The sequence below is a fragment of the Macaca mulatta genome, chromosome 15, assembly GCF_049350105.2.
Source record: "Macaca mulatta isolate MMU2019108-1 chromosome 15, T2T-MMU8v2.0, whole genome shotgun sequence".
Lineage (NCBI taxonomy): Eukaryota > Metazoa > Chordata > Mammalia > Primates > Cercopithecidae > Macaca > Macaca mulatta.
In genome coordinates this window covers 15,138,481-15,160,772 of record NC_133420.1, presented here as the reverse complement: position 1 = coordinate 15,160,772, position 22,292 = coordinate 15,138,481, and the positions used below count along the sequence as shown (strand labels likewise).

The 22,292-nt window shown below is 41.6% G+C and overlaps 1 protein-coding gene across 16 annotated transcripts in view; it reads right to left on the bottom strand.

Moving 5' to 3' along the window:
• Positions 1-22,292, bottom strand: part of SETX (senataxin) — a 101,213-nt gene that overhangs the window by 68,303 nt on the left and 10,618 nt on the right. For 9 of the 16 annotated variants that reach the window (XM_028834692.2, XM_028834694.2, XM_028834691.2 and 6 more), the window contains exons 5-10: positions 19,945-20,054; positions 13,015-13,234; positions 11,030-11,149; positions 7,130-7,301; positions 6,592-6,679; positions 1,844-6,028 (exon numbers count right to left, since the gene is read on the bottom strand). In XM_028834692.2, coding sequence (XP_028690525.2) covers positions 1,844-6,028; positions 6,592-6,679; positions 7,130-7,301; positions 11,030-11,149; positions 13,015-13,234; positions 19,945-20,054 — 4,895 coding nt within the window. The remainder of the gene's footprint in view (positions 1-1,843; positions 6,029-6,591; positions 6,680-7,129; positions 7,302-11,029; positions 11,150-13,014; positions 13,235-19,944; positions 20,055-22,292) is intronic. The other 7 variants (XM_077967263.1, XM_077967262.1, XM_077967261.1 and 4 more) reach the window with 1 other exon arrangement.

The window sequence follows — 22,292 nt, the reverse complement described above, 5'->3', positions numbered from 1 at the left end:
CAACACTCCAATCTTACTGTTATCAGACTCTTTGCACTCCACTCTGCCTGAACATACTTCCCACAGTTAACTCCCAGTCACTTGGGTCTCAGTGTAAATATCATCTGCTCATAGAGGTTATCTGATTTCTCCAGAAAGTATCCTGTCCCCTTCGTTCTAGATCATACTAGAGTCTTTATCTCAATCTGAAATGGTCACTTCCAGAAGGAAGAAACCTCATCTGTCTTGTTCACCACTTCATCTCCCACACTCTTAAGAGCACTTGGCACACACTAGGCACTCAAATATCAAGTTAACGAACCATGACTACTTACCTCAACATTGTTAGTTTTAAGAGTCTTACTGTATTCGCAAAGATTTCTTTTGAAGAATAAGTAAAAATTTGCTCCCACCTCTTACCTGCCTTGAAAACACACACACAAAAATCCTTCCAAACACAACTGAATGCTTACACTAAAGAATTATTTGCTGTTTTTCTCAAATTTTAACTGGGAATCTTATCGTTTGTCAATTCTACTTGAGTAAGAAGGAGAGAAAAACCAGAATAGGATGTGCTGGGGTTGGGCAGGCTGTTACACAGAGCAGCTGCTATGAGGAGTAAGAAACTGCGGCCGGGTGCGGTGGCTCACGCCTGTAATCCCAGCACTATGGGAGGCCAAGGCGGGCGGATCACAAGGTCAGGAGATAGAGACCATCCTGGCTAATACGGCGAAAACCAGTCTCTGCTAAAGATACAAAAAGTTAGCAGGGCGTGGTGGCATATAGTCTCAGCTACTCATGAGGCTGCGAGGCAGGAGAATGGCGTGAACCCAGGAGGCGGAGTTTGCAGCGAGCCAAGATCACACCACCACTGCACTCCAGCCTGGGCAACAGAGCGAGACTCCGTCTCAAAAAAAAAAAAGAAACTGGGAAGTCTGATGTGTAGAGAAATTTAGGATTCATTACTACTACTTTGTATTCCATGTAATTCACCCTTTGCTACCTCCTCAAGAAAACTACAGCAGAGGTCTCTGTTATTTACAAACAAAACAAATGCAAATGAGAAACTATCTCCTCTGAGAAGTCCTCCTTTACCTGTGTATCAATAAACATTTCCTTCAGTGTTACCTCTGGACTTGGTATGTTATTAGCACCCCGAGTTGTGTCTATTAACTCCAAGGAGCAGAGGGTTAAGTGTTTTCAGCCAGGCACAGTGGCTCATGCCCGTAATCCCAGCACTTTGGGAGGCCGAGGCTGGTGGATCACCTGAGGTCAGAATCAGAAGTTCGAGACCAGCCTGACTAACATGGTGAAACCCCTTCTCTACTAAAAACACAAAATTAGCCAGGCCTGGTGGCACATGCCTGTAATCTTAGCTACTTGGGAGGCTGAGGCAGGAGAATCACTTGAACCTGGGAAGCGGAGGTTGCAGTGAGCTGAGATAGCACCATTGCACTCCAGCCTGGGCAGCAAGAACAAAACTCCATCTCAAAAAAAAAAGTTTCCTCTGTATTGCCAGTATCTAGAACAGTGGCTGGCACAAATGTCTGTTCAACATGAAATCTAAAAGCAGTATCTAAATCAAAAAGGTCAATTATTTTAACTATACTTTTTTTTTGTTTTTCTTTTGAAACGGAGTCTCGCTCTGTCGCCCAGGTTGGAGAGCAGTGGCGCGACTTTGGCTCACTGCAACCTCCGTCTCCCGGGTTTAAGCAATTCTCTGCCTCAGCCTCCTGAGTAGCTGGGATTACACACACCCACAACCATGCCCGGCTGACTTTTGAACTACACTCTCATTTTCACTCAGCAAGGTAGAGGTAACTTGAAAAGTTTGGAGAGGCATACAAATGAAACACATACTTACTGTTTCAAAAGTATTCAATACCACCAAAGGGAAAAAAACATTAAAATAATCTCCATAATTGTGAAATCTGACAGGCACAGGTCTTGAGATGGACTGACAAAGACTTGCAGGGGGCCCACACTGATCAAAGTTCAAAAACATTTCGTATTTCCATTTTAAGACCTCTTTAACGAAGGTGTCAGAGACAGACTGTGATGACAAGAGAATGTTTACTGGAGAGGAAGATGGAAAATATTTGCTTTCACCAAATGGAACTTTGCAACCTTGCCTGTTGGAATTATTCGGAGACTGAGGATGAAGAACATTGCTCGAATTTTTCATTTCACCCACTGGCTTCTGAGCTACGAGGGGAGCTGGCTGTGGTACTTTCAAAATTGACTGTATCCCCTTTGACTTATTTTTTAGAGATGGTGAAAGTGCTGAAGAAGTTTCCAAAGATTTAGAAAGACCAGCAATTCGTGAAGTACTCTTTGAGCTAAAAATCTTAGCAGTGGTAGGTCTCAAAGGTTTAGATGCAGAAGGAGGCAAACCAGGTTTACGAAATACATCGTCATCTGCTGCTTTCACTTCAGAGTGTTGTGGGCAGTATTCACCCTGGTTTTTTGTGGTTTCAAGACAATCTTTGTACTTACACTTTGTGCCACCCAAAGATTCCAACTGAGGCTGACTTACAGAATCTTCTTCAACCTGAACTGTATCTTTCCCATGAATTAGTTCAATGAATTTATAATTGTCATTCTCCATTTGTGAACATAAATCCATATCTTCAGGATCATTTTGTGTTAAAAATAAGTTATCTTCCTCTATATCACTGCTGGAGTCAGGCTCTCCCTCGTTCAAAGTTGCCATCTCTGTATGATGTGCTGTCGAATCACCTCCCCCCAGAGGGTCCTCTGAAGTACAGACAATTACTTCACTTGTTGGTATTGTTCCATTTAACACTATAGAATCACACTGGTTCAAAGGGCAAGCACCATCAGTCGCTGGAGACCCATGTTTTGCTTTTATGGTTTCTGGTTCAGAAGGCATGCATTTTATTAATTGTTTTTCATTACTGTTGGCAAGTACCTCAGTTCCTCCTGTACAATCATAATCTGACCTATCAGATTCTGGTACAAGAAAGTCAGAATTCTGTGCTGTATGAGGCCCTGCTCTTGTAGTATCTGTACTTTCACAATCAGAAAGTCTTTGTCTATTTTTTTGTGATTTGGGTCTGATCTGCCTTTGCATCTGAAGTTCTTGACTAGTCAGCAGTTTCTTATTATTTCTGACAGACAGGTTCTGAGGAGAAATTAATTTAGTCTTTTTTCGAGTATCAACTACTCCAACAGTTTTGCCATGATCACGTAACTGAGCTACATAATCCAAAGATCGCTGGGACAACTCAAATGCCCTACGAGGACCCTTTTTCAGGCCAAGTTTCTCCACTGTTGAAGTTGGTTCAGGACACTGACGAAATTTCTTTGGTGGCACTATAGCAGGAGTTGTCCTACAACTGAGGTAATTTGAACTTCTATTCTGTCCTTTTTTGGCATCCGAATGAGTTTTCTTAGGGGTCTTAGAAACTGGAACTTTCCTGATGGGTTCTGTATAAGTACAAAGCTTTGAAGATTTCTTTTGTGAAACCGTAGTGGCTCTCTGAATACTTGAATTGGGAGTTGTAGTCCTTCTATCTATACTTTTAAAATCATTTCCAATAAGATCTCTCTTATTAGTATCAGACTGGCCCTCATTTCCGACAGAAGATGAAGGCCTCACAGGATCTTCAGGAATTGGCTTTTCAGATCGTTTTCTCTTAGGCTTTTTTACTTCAATTTCACAAAATTCCTCAACAGAAACACGACTGCTCTGTGGTCTTACGTGTTCTTCAATACCCTCTGCCCCTTTTTTAACAACTTCAGATACATAATCTGTACAATCCTGACCATTTGTGGTATTGGCTATAGGAGTCAAACATTTTTTCTCACCATCTTGAACTGAATTATTATTGTCTAGATGATCTTGCCAAACGGAAAACACTTCAGATGCACTTTCAAACTCAAAACACTGAGAATCAGATTCCTCAAACTGAAAAAGAGACTTCGTCTTTTCTTCCTTTACTGGATTCTTTTCCTCCTTGACTGTTGAAATGTGCTGCTCTGGACGTTCCTTCTCAAGGCATCTTTTGTCCTGTTTAGTGAGTTTCTCAAGACTCAGGATTCTTTCATCATCATCATCATCATCAGAATCTGAAATAATAATCACCTGTCCACGGGAGGCATCGCCAACATTATTTTGGTTAGCTGTGAAACATCTTTTATCTTCTTTTCCTTTCCTTTGTAGCTGGGATGAGTTCTGAGGGGAATCAGATGGAAACGTGATAACACTGGCTTGAGCTAGTAAAGATAATTTGTGAAGGTCTCTGTCTATCTGAGAATCCGTTAAGGTGTCAGATTTAGGACTGATGCCAGGGGCCTGTTCTCTTGTCAAGTTAGAATAAATCACATTGGTACTATTACTCATCGCCTCATCTCTTGATTCAGGTACAGTCATAAGATCTTTAAAGGAAGATGATTTCTTCTCTAAAGTATTGGCCATTTCTGTAAAGGGGATCGAATCTTTATCATCAACATGAAATTCCTGTATTTCACAACTGTTTTCATGGGAATAGAAAATATCTAACTCTTCATTCTTTAATTGCTTCTCTTCTGGCAATAAATTGTTTTGAGATTTTTGTTCTCCATTCTTATTATCATCCAGACCACCACTAGGGTCTAAAGAAAGATTGTGTATGAAACCACCTCCTTTCTGAACTCCTGTATCTTTCCTTGAATAGAAACGCTCAATGTTAGATACAGTCAAATTTTCGTCTAAATTGATAGTATTATTGACCAAAGTACTCTTCCTGTGTTGCTTCTTTATTACATGTGATAACTTTGCACAGATTTCATCTTTCTGTACCTTAGTTTTTCGTTTTGAGGTTTTAGCAAGAGCATCATCCTTTAAAGAGAAATCTTCATTTGATGTGGATACTTTTTCCAAAGCATCAGTGCTAGAATCAGTCAACAAACGTGTTGATACTATTATTCCTCTGTCACATCCCCTTTCTGGACCATTTCTTGAAGTACAATCCTCTGGTGTATATGAGGAGTTCTCCTTTACAGACTTCTGCTTCCTTGTACTTATTTTAATTTCATCTTCAGCTCTTTCAGTAAAAATGTTTTCACTACTCTGCTTTAAGCATGACCCAGCTGAGAGCTGGTCTTCTAGTTTCACATCCTTTATATAATTTTGCTCATCATTGTCACCTTCTATAGTGTTATCTGCTTTGATCAGTACACTGTCTTGCGCTTTCATTGGTTCTTTAGAAAATGTTGGGCTGGAAGCTTCCAAACAATGCATATCTTTTCTAGACTTCTTCCCTATTTGTTCACTTTCTTCTTTATTATAAGATGCAGGAGAGGTTTTACATGTAGAAGTCAGATCCACAAAAGTGTTACATGGAGGTGCTTTGAATTTTATGTTTCTAATAATTTGCTTTAAACAAGTTTGTAGCTCATGGGTTTCCTGACTAGTCAACTGCCAACCTAGAGATAAATTTCCTCTAAGGAATAAGTTGAGTTTATCCCAGAATCGCTTGCAAAGAGATTGCTGCCCAAGCTGATAACCTTCTTTAAGGAGACTTCTAATCAGCTGCACACAAGCAAGTTGTACAGAGTTCGATGGCATGGAATGCAACGACAGTGATGATATTATTGCTGTTCCTTTGGAGCAATTTCCAGATGATTTCTCAGAACTCCGTGTAAATGCAGTGGTAGGAAGCTTGGCACATTTGACGACAGCTTCTACCCATTGCTGGGAACTTACCCACAGCAAATGCAAACATTTTTTATTTCTATGCAGTTCAATCACTGATACCAAAATTAGAAGAAAAAATTCAGTGACTTTGTCACACATGGCATCTGTTTGGTTGAGGACATCTTTGACTTCAGAGTACAGATGATGAACAACCTCTACTATGTAAGCCACACCCAAATCCTTAAGATCCATGAGGGACTGGACAAAAGGGATGAACCACAGAAATGTGCTGTTATGAACACGCATGTCTTGACCAATATCTGACTGAAGCACACTGGCTAATGTTTCCATTTCTTCATACATGTTAGGACAATAATCTGGGCAAATGGCTGTTCTCCATCCAGAATCCTAAAAGGAAAGAAATGCTGATGTTCAGATAAATAAGCACCACTTATGACAGGTTCAACATCCAAGTCGTTAAGAAAAATATGTCTCCCAACTCTCTTATTTTGGTTTACCACATCATTATTATGGTATACAATGGAATGGTGTAATTGTGGCATACAATTATATCACAATCGTAATATACCTAACTCCAAAGAAACTAAAAATATAAACTGAATTTTGAGGTTAAAGTTACATAAAAAGACAAATTGATAACACTTTTATGTACTCTCAGCTTTTTTCCACTAGCTAGTTTTGATTTCTAGTCATACCACGTATGTCCCCATAAACTTTCCATCTTCCCTAAATGTACTTAGAAATTAATTTTCCAAAGTATACACACTGTAGTTAGAGTCCATCTTCCCCAATGCACAATACACCTGCTGTTCAATGAGAAGGTCTTTTACATAGTAGTAGATTGAGAACAGCTACATATCATAAAATCAACAACTCAACAAATTATATAAAATAGTCTACACAACACAAAGGCAATAAAACAGCATCTGAATTTTCAAAGTGTTTTATACCTTTTTGGTCTTTTCAGGATTATAATTGTATACGATCTGGCTGCAAGTCACCATATCATCCAAATACGACTCCGGTTCTAACTTGGTCCTTAAATATTAAGAATAAATAGAAATTACTGAAATTAAGGGGGGAAAAAAAGGCAGAAACACCTCTTGTTAAGAAATTCAGTGGGGCCGGGCGCGGTGGCTCACGCCTGTAATCCCAGCACTTTGGAAGGCCGAGGCGGGCGGATCACAAGGTCAGGAGATCGAGACCACGGTGAAACCCCGTCTCTACTAAAAATACAAAAAATTAGCCGGGCGCGGTTGTGGGCGCCTGTAGTCCCAGCTACTCGGGAGGCTGAGGCAGGAGAATGGCGTGAACCCGGGAGGCGGAGCTTGCAGTGAGCCGAGATCGCGCCACTGCACTCCAGCCTGGGCGACAGAGCGAGACTCCGTCTCAAAAAAAAAAAAAAAAAAAAAAAAAAAAAAAAAAAATTCAGTGGAACACACTTTCTTACAGAGATGATGTATAAATCCTGACATTAGCTGAACTAACCTTACAGAGCTGTTCCGTATATGTTGGATCTCTCTATTGTAGCTTGCATTGTTGATAATGGTTTGAAATGCCTCAATAGGATCAATAAGCTGACCCCAGACCTTAGATCCAAGGCGGTCCAGAATCACCATAAAACAGTGTAATGCTGGCCAGAAAGGATCCACACTATCATCTGAAATACAATGGCACAAATCGTTGAATTACTAAACAGTTAGAAAAACATACTAAAATACATTGAGAATTAAGCATTCTTTATCTAGTGAGTAGTAACCAAACTAAAAGCCAAGCAACAAATAATTTAAAGTAGCACGCCACCAATCCTTAGACACACATAGGTTTTAAAAAGCAGGTACATTTTCAAGATTTTTTTTCAAGCAATACTATGATACTTCTGAAAAACAAAAAATTAATGGCAAATTATTTAATGGGCAAGAAAACAGTAGAACAGTCTAGGTAAACATAATCTTTTCACACCCTATTTGCCATACCAGAAACAACCTTTTCTAACTTAGCTCCTCAACCCCTCCCAAAACTTTGTAGTCCCATCCTCCAATAACTAACAGAAAAGAAGATGAAAAAATATAAAGGAAAGAGAAAGAAACTTGGTATTTACAGATCTACATGAAGCCCACAACACAAGAAATTCTCTTTCAGCATGATCCTGAATTTTGTGTCATGCAGTTAGTGTAAATGACTAAAATCTTTTTTTTTTTTTGGCGACGGAGTCTTGCTCTGTAGCCTAGGCAGGAATGCAGTCGCGCGATCTTGGCTCACTGCAAGCCCCGCCTCCCAGGTTCACGCCACTCTCCTGCCTCAGCCTCCCCAGTAGCTGGGGCTACAGGTGCCCACCGCCACGCCTGGCTAATTTTTTCTATGTTTTAGTAGAGATGGGGTTTCACCATGTTAGCCAGGATGGTCTCGATCTCCTGACCTTGTGATCTGCCCGTCTCGGCCTCCCAAAGTGCTGGGATTACAGACGTGAGCCACCGCACCCAGTCAATGACTAAATTCTTTAGCTAAGGAGTAAGGCAAAGATACACACTCTTCATCCGTCCGTATCTCAACGTGGCTTTGCTATTATCTACTTTTCATCCAACTTCCTGCTTCTCTATTAGATATGCAGTAGCAATATACTGCCCTACTCAAAGACCTTCAATGGCTACTTAATGTCTTCCAAGAAAATTCAAAGTCCTCAGTCAAGAACTTAAAAAATACTGATCTACTGTTTATTTCCATTTTTATTTTTCATATTCCTGTAATCATATACTATCTACAGCAAAAATAGATCACTGCCTTTTTCCAAAATAAGCCCTAGAATGCCCTTGCTTCTAGCACAACCTATCAAAATCCTACTCATCCTTAAAAGTTCAGCTTAAATGCCTCCTACTATATATTAAACATTCCCCCACTTCAGTCATCTACAGTACTCTTCTAAGGCAAGTGCTGGAATTCACTCAGTTACTGCTAGTTGGTAAGTCATCCTAGAACTTGGGACTTTCCTTCCCTCATACTTCTCAGACTTTGTCACAGTCATCTGAACTTTCTTATATATTTTTCTATCCTCCAACGCATCTGAAACAGTGCCTGTGTCTAGTAAGCTTACAAGAAAGAAAGTAGCTAGGTGAAGACCATTATGAAAAGTTTCTCAAAGAGGTAATTAAAATTTTGAAGACGAGGCTGGGTTCAGTGGCTCACGCCTGTAAATCCCAACACTTTGGGAAGCCGAGGCAGGAGGATTGTTTGAGCTCAGGAGTTCGAGACCAGCCTAGGCCACATAGTGAGAGCTGGGTAACGTGGCACATGCCTGTGGTCCCAGCTACTAGGGAGTCAGAGGCAGCAGGATGACTTGAGCCTGGGAGGTTAAGGCTGCAATGAGACCTGATTGAGCCACTGCACTCTAGGGTGGGTGACAGAGTGAGATCCTGTGTCAAAAGAAGGGGAAAAAAGGCCGGGCGCGGTGGCTCAAGCCTGTAATCCCAGCACTTTGGGAGGCCGAGGCGGGTGGATCACGAGGTCAGGAGATCGAGACTATCCTGGCTAACATGGTGAAACCCCGTCTCTACTAAAAATACAAAAAAAAAAAAAACTAGCCAGGCGTGGTGGCGGGCGCCTGTAGTCTCAGCTACTTGGGAGGCTGAAGCGGGAGAATGGCGTGAACCCGGGAGGCGGAGCTTGCAGTGAGCCGAGATCACGCCACTGCACTCCAGCCTGGGAGACACAGCGAGACTCCGTCTCAAAAAAAAAAAAAAAAAAAAAAAAGATGATAAGGGAGCTAGCTTAACAGAAAGGACAGAGTTATACATGTAGTTAGGCAAAGGGAAAGAAATGAACAATTTACGCAGTAAATGTTGGCAAAAGAGTAACAGCCTTAATCAGATATAATCTAGCAAGAAAATATATGCCACAGGCCAGGCGTGGTGGCTCACACTTGTAATCCTAAAACTTTGGGAGGCCAAGGCAGGCGGATCACATGAAGCCAGGAGTTCAAGACCAGCCTGGCAAACGTGGTGAAACTCCATCTCTACTAAAAATACAAAAATTAGCCAGGTATGGTGGCGCATACCTGTAATCCCAGCTACCTGGGAGGCTGAGGCAGGAAAATTGCTTGAACCCAAAGGCAGAGACTGCAGTTGGCCAAGATTACACCACTGCACTCCAGCCTGGGTGAGAGAGAGAGACTTGGTCTCAAAAAGAAAAAACAAAACAAAACAAAACAAAAAATATATATATATGCCCTATCAACAAAAGAATAACAATATATTTATATCAGAATCTCCCACAAATGAGTTTATATACAACATTCAAGTTGCATGGGGAAGAGAATGAGGGGAAAAATTATATTCATTATGTTTTCATAGGATCTGGTATACTTGGTCTTTATTAATTCATTAACTTCAAAAAGATTCAAAGCACTTATTTAATTACAGATCCTTCATGATTAGCATGATACAAGCATCAGCAAAAGGAGGTCAGGATCTAATAATAAAGACAACTACAAGTTTTAGGCCTCATTATCTAGACTATCTAGAGCAGCATATCCAAGAGAATGTTCTGTGATCATGGAAATGTTCTGTCTATGCACCGTTCAATACAGTACAGGGTACAGTACAGGCACGTGTGGCCACTGAGCCTTGAAATATGACTAGTGGGACCAAATAACTGCATTTTTAATTTTAACTGACTTAAATTTGTTTTAATAATCATATGTGGCTGGCAGTTACTGTATTAGAGAATCACAGAGAAACAAAGAGGCAGGCAAAGGGAGGTCATGGGACAGAGAAGGCTTTTCCCACAATGTTAACCACAATGTCATTACAAATGGGTGTCCCAGAGGTCCTGATATTTATCCTACCACCAACTTTTTCATCATGAAAAAGTAGATTAACTTCCCTTCTTCTATGGAAGGAAGGTACTGAATTAAATTATAAAGGTCCTTTCTGATTTAAAAGTCTGAATCTGGGCCCAGCACTGGTGACTCATGCCTGTAATCCCAGCGATTTGGCAGGCCAAGGCAGGCAGATCACCTGAGGTCAACAGCTCAAGACCAGCCTGACCAACATGATGAAATCCCGTCTCTACTAAAAATACAAAAAAATCAGCCAGGCGTGCTGGTGCACACCTGTAGTCCCAGCTACTTAGGAGATTGAGGAAGGGGAATTTCTTGAACCCAGGAGGTGGAGGTTGCAGTGAGCTGACATCCCATCATTGCACTCCAGCCTGGGCAACAAGAGTGAGACTCCGTATCAAAAAACAAAACAAAACGAAAAAGTCTGAATCTATTACTAAACCAGAAAAACTCTTTTCTCCACAACATGCACCAATTCCTGCAAAGACACTATCGTTTTAAAAGTGCATCATCATCACCATACTCAAAAGCATTCACCAAGTAAAATTTATTACCATCTGATTGCCTCTCCATAGTGTGAAGTATCGATTGCATAAAATCATTTTGTTTGTCTGAGCCCAACAATAGGGAATCCATGGCTTGTTCCTCAAGAATGGTCAGCAACATGCAAATACCTGTAAGATCATTTAGAGTTATATTGAATTGATGAAATAATACTATTCTAATGCCTGGTTTAGTTTGCAAAAGAAAAACAAGGCAGGAAGATGAAGCAAGATAGTATTTAGTTTCTCAAACACTTAAGTCTTAGATATTCATACACAACTGCTCCCAAGTAACAGAACTTTAGACTAATTCAAGTGTCAAAGTAGAAAATGGTTAGAAAACAATTTCTAAGATAACTACCATATAAACTGTATCTCATCAATATAAGATGCCTTCAATTTTAAGATGCACCATATTCCATATACCGCTAAGAAAGAAAAAAAATCACTGCCAATTACGACACGTGACCTTAAGATCTGGAATCAAGGAAATGGTATAGAAGTATTTTGAGGCCGGGCGTGGTGGCTCATGCCTGTAATCCCAGCACTTTGGGAGGCTGAGGCGGGCAGATCACGAGATCAGCAGATTGAGACCATCCTGGCTAACACGGTGAAACCCTGTCTCTACTAAAAATACAAAAAAATTAGCTGGGTGTGGTGGCGGGTGCCTGTGGTCCCAGCTACTCGGGAGGCTGAGGGGCAGGAGAATGGTGTGAACCCAGGAGGCAGAGCTTGCAGTGAGCCGAGATGGCGCCACTGCACTCCAGCCTGGGCAACAGAGCAAGATTCCGTCACCAAAAAAAAAAAAGAAGTATTTTGAGCCACTATAGAACTTGTAAACAATGCTGACAATTCTTCCTACCAGGAAAATTTAATATTTTTAAGAGACAGGATCTCCCTCTGTCACCCAGGCTGGAGTGCAGGGGCACAATCCTAGCTCACTGCAGCTTCAAATTCCTGGGCTTAAATGATCCTTCCACCTCAGCCTCCCAAGTTGCTGGGACTACAGGCGTGCACCACCATGCCCGGTTCTACCAGGAAATATTTTACACACTGAAAAAGGAGTATTAACAATCAAACCCTGTTTAAAGCCAACTATTACACTAATATTTTGTTAATAAAATGTGTCCTTAAACAAGATTCAATTCATTTGCCAGTGCTTGAAAATGTACCTCTTACTACACAAAAGTTTGTAGGATATAAATACTGTTTAAAACAAGGTATGTAATAGTTAAGTCAATTTAATGACAGAATAAGAACTGGGAACTATAAAATCCTATCTTTAGCAAGTTTTATCAGATTACCAAAAGAGAACACTTCCCTTTTAGGACAATCAAGAACTACAGGGTCGGGCGCGGTGACTCACGCCTATAATCCCAGCACTTTAGGAGGCTGGGGTGGGCAGATCACTTGAGGTCAGGAGTTCAAGACCAGCCTGGCCAACATGGTGAAACCCTGTCTCTACTAAAAATACAAAAAATTAGCCAGGTGTGGTGGCATTCCCCTGTAATCACAGCTAATCAGGAGGCTAAGGCAGGAGAATTGCTAGAACCTGGGAGGTGGTGCAGCGTGCAGTGAGTGGAGATGGTGCAACTGCACTCCAGCCTGGGCAACGGAGTGAGACTCTGTCTCAAAAAGCAGAACTATATGAAAATACTAAGTGGCCGGGCGCGGTGGCTCACGCCTGTAATCCCAGCACTTTGGGAGGCCGAGGCGGGCGGATCACAAGGTCAGGAGATCGAGACCACGGTGAAACCCCGTCTCTACTAAAAATACAAAAAATTAGCCGGGCGCGGTGGCGGGCGCCTGTAGTCCCAGCTACTCAGGAGGCTGAGGCAGGAGAATGGCGTAAACCCGGGAGGCGGAGCTTGCAGTGAGCCGAGATCATGCCACTGCACTCCAGCCTGGGTGACAGAGCGAGACTCCGTCTCAAAAAACAAAAAAAAAAACAAAAAAAAAGAAAATACTAAGTATATTAGTGTAGGAACAATACTCACCTAACCAATAGCTTTTGTAGTTGGTAGTATCATACATGTGTGAGGGCAGAAGAATTAGTTTACCCTTCTCTAGGACAGAAGAAGTATAAATGTCTGGACTCTCTAGAAGTCCCAACTCAATGACTTTAAAAAGGCAAATTAAAACTTCTTGTAAGTCATAATAATCATCTCTGTCCACTTTCCCCAAGTTTCTTGCAGTCAAGATAGCCCAACGCCGAACCTAAATGCAGAACATAATATGTTTATTACTCAATTCAAAAAACAATGGTCTACATACAGTAAGAACATGGATAAGAAAACAGGATTCTCCGCAGATTTTAAAAGACATGTGAGATACTAATTAATGCAACCTGTAGACCTTCTTCGATCCTGATTTGAACATACGAGTCCTAATAAACAGTTTGAGACAATCCTTTCCATTCATTCAAACACTGACTGGCAACACAACATTAAGGAATTATTCTTTTAGATGCAATAATAGTATTTTTCTGGTCGAGCACAGTGGTTTACAACTGTAATTTCAGCACTTTGGGAGGCTGAGGCATGCAGATCACCTGAGGTCAGGAGTTCAAGACCAGCCTGGCCAACATGGCAAAACCCAGTCTCTACTAAAAATACAAAAAAATTAGCTGGACATGGTGGTGCACTCCTGTAGTCCCAGCTACTTGGGAGGCTGAGGCAGGAGAATTGTTTGAACCTGGTGGAGAGAGGTTGCAGTGAGCCAAGATCATACCACTGTACTCCAGCCTGGGCGACAGAGTAAGACTCCATATCAAAAAATATATATACAACAATATTTTTCGGGTTTTTTAAGTCCTTACCTTTTAGAAATACATACTGAAATATTTTGTGGATGAAATGCTCTGATGTCTAAGATTTGCTCTAAACTAATCCAAAGGGGAGTGGAATGTTGACCACGTATTGATAAAGCTAACTGATGGATTATGGGGGGTTCATTACACCATTCTCGCTACTTTTATGTTTATCATTTTCCATAACAGAATGTTCAAAAAAGGAAAGAAAACACAAAATGAGGAATCTCAAAAGAAATCAAAGGCCGTTTCTAAATGGCAAAATAGCATAAAGAAGTGATTTTAAATTTCTTGGAGGCTATGAATTAAATTTAGTGCTCACAACCAGCCTTAAGCAAAAATAAACTAAATAAAAATATAGAGTGCATCCTTCATAGTAAAACTGTTATTTTACAAAATACATTATATAGGCACATGTATACTTTTTCACTACAGATTGTAGTCAAACAGTTGGAAAAACACAGACCCCCACATGAGCTCTATGCCAACATAAGCAACAAATTATAAACTACAGAAAAGGTTTTGGAATCCATGAGTTTTTTTTTTTTTTTTTTTTTGAGACAAAGTCTGGCTCTGTCGCCCAGGCTGGAGTGCAGTGGCATGATCTCGGCTCACTGCAACCTCCGCCTCCTGGGTTCACACCATTCTCCTGCCTCAGTCTCCTGAGTAGCTGGGACTGCAGGTGCCCACCACCACGCCCGGCTAATTTTTTGTATTTTTAGTAGAGACGGGGTTTCAGTGTGTTAACCAGGGTGGTCTCGATCTCCTGACCTTGTGATCCGCCTGCCTCGGCCTCCCAAAGTGCTGGGATTACAGGCTTGAGCCACCGCACCCGGCCCGGGTTCTTACTGATAAGTGGTAGAAGGGGAAAAAGCTCTTGATTACTGTACAATCAATGTCAAGTGGTAACTAGTAAACATAGAGAGTGCTGGAGTTAGGAAATTACCATCTTGCAATCATGATAGAAAAACTGGTTCAGGCAAGACACATGAATGAATGCTAAATTTAGGAGGAGATTTTGGTGAAATGCAGAGTATTTACATGGTCTTAAAGTATCTAAACGATAGAAATTATACAGTAGAGAAATGGGACATCTTCACAGAAAGCTCAAAATTTACATCACCATGAGTTGCAAAGGACATGGCGTGCCTCTCTACATATGACAAGGTGAGAAGGACAGTAACATCACTTACATGGTACTCCAGTTGGGAATGTATAACCTGAACCTATGCATGAGGAAACATCAGACAAACCCAAAGTGAGGAACACCTTTTTTTTTTTTTTTGAGATGGAGTCTTGCTCTGTCACCCAGGCTGGCATGTAGTGGCACAATCTCGGCTCACTGCAACCTCCGCCTCCCAAGGTCAAGTCATTCTCCTACCTCAGCCTCCCAAGTAGCTGGGATTACAGGCGCGCGCCACCACGCCCAGCTAACTTTTGTATTTTTAGTAGAGATGGGGTTTCACCATGCTGGCCAGGCTGATCTCGAACTCCTGACCTTGTGATCCACCCACCTTGGCCTCCCAAAGTGCTGGGATTACAGGCGTGAGCCACCATGCCCAGCCTCACTTATTTTTTTAAAAAGAGACAGAGCAGGAATGACTGTGTTCTTCAGAAAAGTAATTGTCATGAAAGACAATGAAATGTTCCAGATTAAAGAGGACTAAATGGACATGACAGCTAAACACAAGACCTCTTACCAGCAGTAACAAGAGATTTTGCAAATCTATGACCTCTCCAAAATTGTATTCTCAGGCTATCACACAAATATAAAATGGTGTATCATTATGGTCTTATTATTTCTCTGATCATTAAATATAAAACGCTCCTTCACATATTTATTAGCTATTAGTAGTTTCTCGTCTGGCACATGACTGTTCAGTTCAGATCTTCACCCATTTTTTTCGTATTATTAATAATATGATTATCTTCTTCCAATTTTTTAATTTTTTTTGAGAAAGAGTCTCACTCTGTTGCCCAGGCTGGAGTGCGCCAGCATGATCAGGGCTCACTGCAGCCTCAACCTCCTGGGCTCAAGCGATCCTCCCACCTTAGCCTACTGAGTAGCTTAGGGCTACATGTGTGCAGCGCCATGCCCAGCTAATAAAAAAAATTTTTTTTTTAAAGATAGGTTCCTGCTATGTTGCTCAGGCTGCTCTTGAATTCTTGGCGTCCAGCAATCCTCCGGCCCTGGCTTCCCAAAGTACTGGGCTTTCGAGCATGAGCCACCATGTCCAGCCCTTTTCCCAATTTTTAACTAGTATTTTCACTCTCTTAATGATGTTGTTTGATAAACAATAACTTTTCATTTTAATATAGTCAAGTTCATCAACTTTCCTTTCATAATCAATGCTTTCGTTTTTACAAAACCCTTCCTCAGACCAGGCGTGGTGACTCACGCATGTAATCTCAACACTTTGGGAGATGCCAGGGCACTTGAGCCCAGGAGTTCAAAACCAGCCTGGGCAACACAGCAAAACCCCATCTCTACAAAAAATTAGCTGGGCATGGTGACCAAGGCAGGAGATTTTGGTGAAATGCTTCAGCCTGGGAGGCAGAGATTACAGTGAGCTATCATCACGTCACTGTACTCCAGCCTAGGTGACAAGGCCAAGACCCTGTCTCAAAAAATAAAACAAACCTTCCTCACCTTATAATCTAAATGCTATACACCTCTATTTCCTGCGAAGAGTTTGAAAACTGAACCTCATTATGGTTTTTTAGACAGATTTTGTCATTATGAATGATAATGAGGTAGGGATCTAATTTCTCTTTCCATATAGTACAACTTTCTTTTTGTGAGATGGAGTTTCGCTCTTGCTGCCCAGGCTGGAGTGCAATGTCACTATCTCGGCTCACTGCAGCCCCTGCCTCCCAGGTTCAAGTGATTCTCCTGCCTCAGCCTCCCAGGTAGCTGGAACTACAGGCGTGCACCACCACACCTGGCTAATTTTTTTGTATTATTAGTAGAGACAGGGTTTCCTCATGTTGGCCAGGCTGGTCTCGAACTCCTGGCCTCAGATGATTCACCCACCTCAGCCTCCCAAAGTGCTGGGATTACAGGTGTGAGCCACCGTGCCCAGCCCTATCTCCAGTATTTCTTTGTCCTGATTTTTAATTTTCTCTTTCTGGGACGTCTTACATCTTTGTTAACACTACTACTTCTACCCTCCATTTATCTTGTAGCTTTTCTTTTTATATTTTCTATTTCTTTTTTTCTTCTTAGGGATTTGCCAACCTGGTCTTCTAATTCAGTTCTCTTGGCTGTACCCACTGTATTATTTATCCCATCTCCTGAAGTCTCCTAAATATCTCATTTTTCAATCTTACAACAACTTGGCTTGGTTCTCACATTTTCTTTTTTTTTTTATTATACTTTAAGTTCTAGGGTACATGTGCACAATGTGCAGGTTTGTTGGTTCTCACGTTTTCTAGTTCTCATTTCACATTAGTATCTTCCCATATTTCTTCTAGCACATTTACTATAATAATTTTAAGTTTATTGGACAAGTGTTCTAATATATCAGCTTCTACTGAAATCTTTATGTTTCTCATGTGTCTATTTTTTTTAGTTTGTGAATTCCCTTTCACTCTGGGGTACTGGCTCCTGTCAGGCGGTGCCTGTGGAAGGCCAGACTCCAGACTGGCTTATGCCCAATCAATTCAGAGCTGAGTGGTGGATAAAATCCAAGCCAGAAAAACGTAATCACTCACTGACATGGGTGATCACTCCCAGGGAGAAGCAGCATTAGAAGACACTACTGGGCTATAATCCCCCAATTCCTGGGGTTGAGAGGGGATGATACTGAAGCAATCATCAGCGGTTAATTGGTCTCCACGTGCTTGTCTCAGTGCCTCACAAACATCAGGGGTTATCCACTGTCCTGATTTCAATCCTACCTTCAGCTGGATCGGATCTTTTAGTTGAGAACAGATTTGGATACAGGTTTTATTCATCTAAGGCAATGGTGAAGGAGAACTGGAAGCAGAACCTTAACAGTTCCTTTTCTACTTTATTCTCCCACAGCCCATTTTAATTCTCAGGCTGTAGGAGAATGCTCTCAGAGATAATTTCATAGTACCCCCCACAGGTACTCCCTGATAGGACCCAATACCCCAGAGTGAAAAGGAATTCACAAACTAAGGATATTCTCTTCCCCATCTCCCACATTCACCTTTCAAAACAGCCCTTGTCAGCTGGACGTGGTGGCTCACACCTGTAATCCCAGCACTTTCGGGGACCAGGGTAGGTGCATCATTTGAGGTTAGGAGTTCGAGACTAGCCTGGCCAACGTGGTGAAACCCTGTCTCTACTTCCAGCCTGGGCAACAGAGCGAGACTCCGTCTCAAAAACTAAAAAACAGTAATAAAAAAAATTGTTTTAAATAAACCAGCCCTTGTCAACTCAGAGTTTCTCTCAATGTTCTCCATTTTCTCTTTCAAGTTCCTCTAGAGTTAAACCTAGGGAAAGGACCGATAGCACTGGTCTTCATTCTCTGTCAGAGCACACGCTTTCTTCACGTGTTTCAGGGATTTGGTTTGCAAGCTCATCTGACAGGGAGGAATTCTGTGTCCCTCCTACCACTATCCCTCCCCTTCCTAAATGTAAATTTGGGCTGGTCTCTATCCATCCTTCAGAGTCCTGCTCCAGAACTAGGTCTACTATCAGCAGCCCAGGACTCCCAACCTTTGGTCACCTAAGGACTAGGTAGACTCGGTCACCAAGGCTGCAAGTGCTTGGCCCAGGCCCTGGTTACAAGACCAGACCTGCTTCCTCCATATGTACACAGCTTTTAAAAAGCCAATGAACCTTTTTAATACTTTGGCAACCTTCTTTCACAGGCAGAGGAGCACCGCCATCTGCCCCTTGTTTGGAGTGCGGAGTTTGGCTTTGGTTCTTTTTGCCTGGAGTATACTTCTAATTCCTGCTGTCCTGCACAAGCTGAATCCCCAACTACCCACCGCCACCCAGGCCTACGGGTTTCCACTCACTTACTACTTTAGGTTTCTGTTCCACTGCTGGTCCACAGAAATAAGTTTTCCTTTGGAGGAAAGTGATTATACCTCTTTAATTTCCTCCTTTTGCATTTTTTTATATCATTGGTATGTGTTTGGCCCAGAGGAAACTGAAATTCACCATTATCTTCACTGACAATCCCATTACCATGCTTTTTTTAAAAAAAATCATTTTTCTTGCCTTACATTGGCAGAGCAGCCCTTCCTGACTACTGGCTTAAAGTAGTCATTCAGTTCTAGGTGGCATTAGGCATGAGACCTGAAGTACAGACTGTCTTACCACAAAAGGTGACAAGATCTCAAACCTTAGCCATAGGGCTATGTCAGGTTTCAATGCTACCTGCTTCTATTCCCGCTCACTGTTCTGGCTTTTGTCCTTCTTCACTTCTAGCACCAGAATTTCCTAGTCTCCGTCCCTACCTTCCCTTGTTTTAATTCTCATCTATGAGAAAATAACTTTTCAAATGTTTTAGCCAGTATCTCCACGTGTTTGCAGTGGGACAAGCAGGTGAGAAGTCAAGAGAAGAGATCTTCTTGAGTTCAATTCAACACAGTGAAAGAACATCAAGTTATTTCCACCCGTCTTTTTTTTTGAGATGGAGTCTCACTCTGTTGCCCAGGCTGGACTGCAGTGGTGCAATCTCGGCTCACTGCAAGCTCTGCCTCCCCGGTTCACGCCATTCTCCTGCCTCAGCCTCCTGAGTAGCTGGGACTACAGGCGCCCGCCACCACGCCCGGCTAATTTTTTTGTATTTTTAGTAGAGACGGGTTTCATCGTGTTAGCCAGGATGGTCTTGATCTCCTGACCTTCTGATCCGCCCACCTCAGCCTCCCAAAGTGCTGGGATTACAGGTGTGAGCCACCGTGCCCGGCCTCGTTTGCCTTTTAAGCTGAATTATCACCTGTCGGTAAGTATCCCCTATCCTCTCAGATCCCCTCTTCTTTGACCACACAGCAACCTCTACTTAACTGTAGTAAATTTTAAAACAAGAAAAATTTTAGCAAACATTTTAAACAAAATCTGCACCAAAAACCTCTACTATAGCTATCTATAGGTACAAAAGTACAATATATCCTTCTACCACCCAACACTCATACTCACCATATCATTGGGATGGACCAAAAACAAATAGATCCCTGGATGTTTGTCAAACACCTGAAAGGAGCAATTGGCTTGTTCCATCCGACAAAGTGCTTCAACACATAACTCGTCTAAAAGGAAAAAAATAAGTAAAATATATAAATCTTATCATCTTATCAAGATTACCTAAATTAGGTTCCTTGGTTTATTCTGTAAATAAATAAAAATTTGCTTTTTTCCCCCAAATTGAGGCATAAAAATGCTTATATTGTAAATGCAGGAATAATATGTAACTATTTGACAGGCTAAATCAGTTGGTCATAGCGTGTTCTTGGAAATTATTCTGACCTTATTAGAATAGATCCCTTTTTTGCCAGGCGTGGTGGCTCACGCCTGTAATCCCAGCACTTTGGGAGGCCAAGGTGGGCAGATCACCTGAGGTCAGTAGTTCGACTGACCAACATGCAGAAACCCCGTCTCTACTAAAAATACAAAATTAGCCAGGCATGGTGGCGCATGCCTGTAATCCCAGCTACTCAGGAGGCTGAGGCGGGAGAATCACTTGAACCCAGGAGGTGGAGGTTGCGGTGAGCCAAGATCGTGCCATTGCACTCCAGCCTAAGCAACAAGAACAAAACTGTCTCCAAAAAAAAAAAAAAAAAAGATTGTATCTCTTTATTTACACTTATAATTATCTCCATAGGGAATGTATAAAGGACCTGTAACCATACGGTTGTAAGTCCAATTCCATTTGTATTTTATGTTTTGATCCACCTAGACTTTATCTGACACAAAAATAAGGAACAAAGTCAGCTTTACCCCTAAGCAACTAGCTGTCCCATTCTCATTTACTGAACAATCCATTTACCCTTTTACATGAATCAACTTTAACTGTAAAATTTCAAAAAAAATTATCATTTTTTATTTCCAATAATATAGTTTTTTCACTAGTGGCACTGGCTGGCTTTGAGGATGGGAGGCACAATGATAGAAAAGCACGAAGGGTGCTCCTGGGATGTTGATAATGTTTTGATTTTTGATCTGGATGCTGGTTACACAAATGTGTTTGATTTGCAAAAAAAAAAAAAAAATCAAACATATACTTTTGTGGATATTCTTTAATATTTGAAAAAAATCTTAGAATTTTCAAATCTAGTTACTTCGAATTTATTGGTTTAGACAAAACTGACTCGCACTTTTAGATCTACTTTTCAGTTTACTGAAAATACAGTAAGTAAACAAGATAAATAACAGTACAGGAAAGAAATCAGAAAAATCCATAAAGTGTGTTATTCTACACGGCAAATATATGGCCTCCCCCAACAAGTCAGACTCATGGCCAAAAAAAAGATGAGGGCACAAGTTGGTTTCTGTACAAACACAGTTGGCATGTGCAGGGGTTTGGTTCCAGGGTACCAAAATCCACACACAGCTGAGTCCTGCAGTTGGCCCTGAGAAACCAGCATATACCTAAAGTCGACCCTCCAGAGAAGCGGGTTTTGTAACCCATAAATACTGTATTTTTGATTCCACTTGGGTTGAAAAAAGATCCATGTATGACAGGATCTGCACAGTTCAAGGATCAACAAAGATTGTTTTTGGGTTTTGTAGAGACAGGGTCTTGCGCTGTTGCCCAGAATGAAGTACAGTGGTGTGCTCATGGCTCACCACAGGCTCAACCTCCTGGGCACAAATGATCCTCTCACCTTAGCCTCCTGGGTACCTAGGAATACAGGCACGTGCCATCACATCCAGCTGAATTTTATTTTTCGTAGAGATGGGGGAGGGAGGGTATTGCTATGCTGCCGAGGCTGAGAAGGACTGTTTTGAATTAAAAGAACTATGTACCAAATGTACTGTGTGGTCCCTGACTAGATTCTAATTTAAGCAAATCAGCCAAAAACACATTTTGCAACTATTGGGAAAATATGAAAATGAACTAGATTTTAGTATTGTTATTTTGGGCCAGGCCTGCTGGCTCACACCTATAATCTCAGCGCTTTAGGAGACCGAGGTGGGCAGATCGCTTGAGGTCAGCAGATTGAGACTAGCCTGGCCAACATGGCGAAACCTTGTCTCTACTAAAAATACAAAAAATTAGCCAGGTGTAGTGGCAGGCGCCTGTAATCCCAGCTACTCAGGAGGCTGAGGCAGGAGAATCGCTTAAATCCAGGAGGCAGAGGGTGTCATGAGCCAAGATCGTGCCATTGCACTCCAGCCTGGGTGACAGTGAGACTCTTTAAAAAAAAAAAAAAAAAGGTATTGTTAGATTTGATAGGTTAGGGAAACGTCTTTGCTTTCAAGAGATTCATATTATGAACTACAAATATCAACAACCAAAATCTAGACAGCTATAATAAGCCATGCCA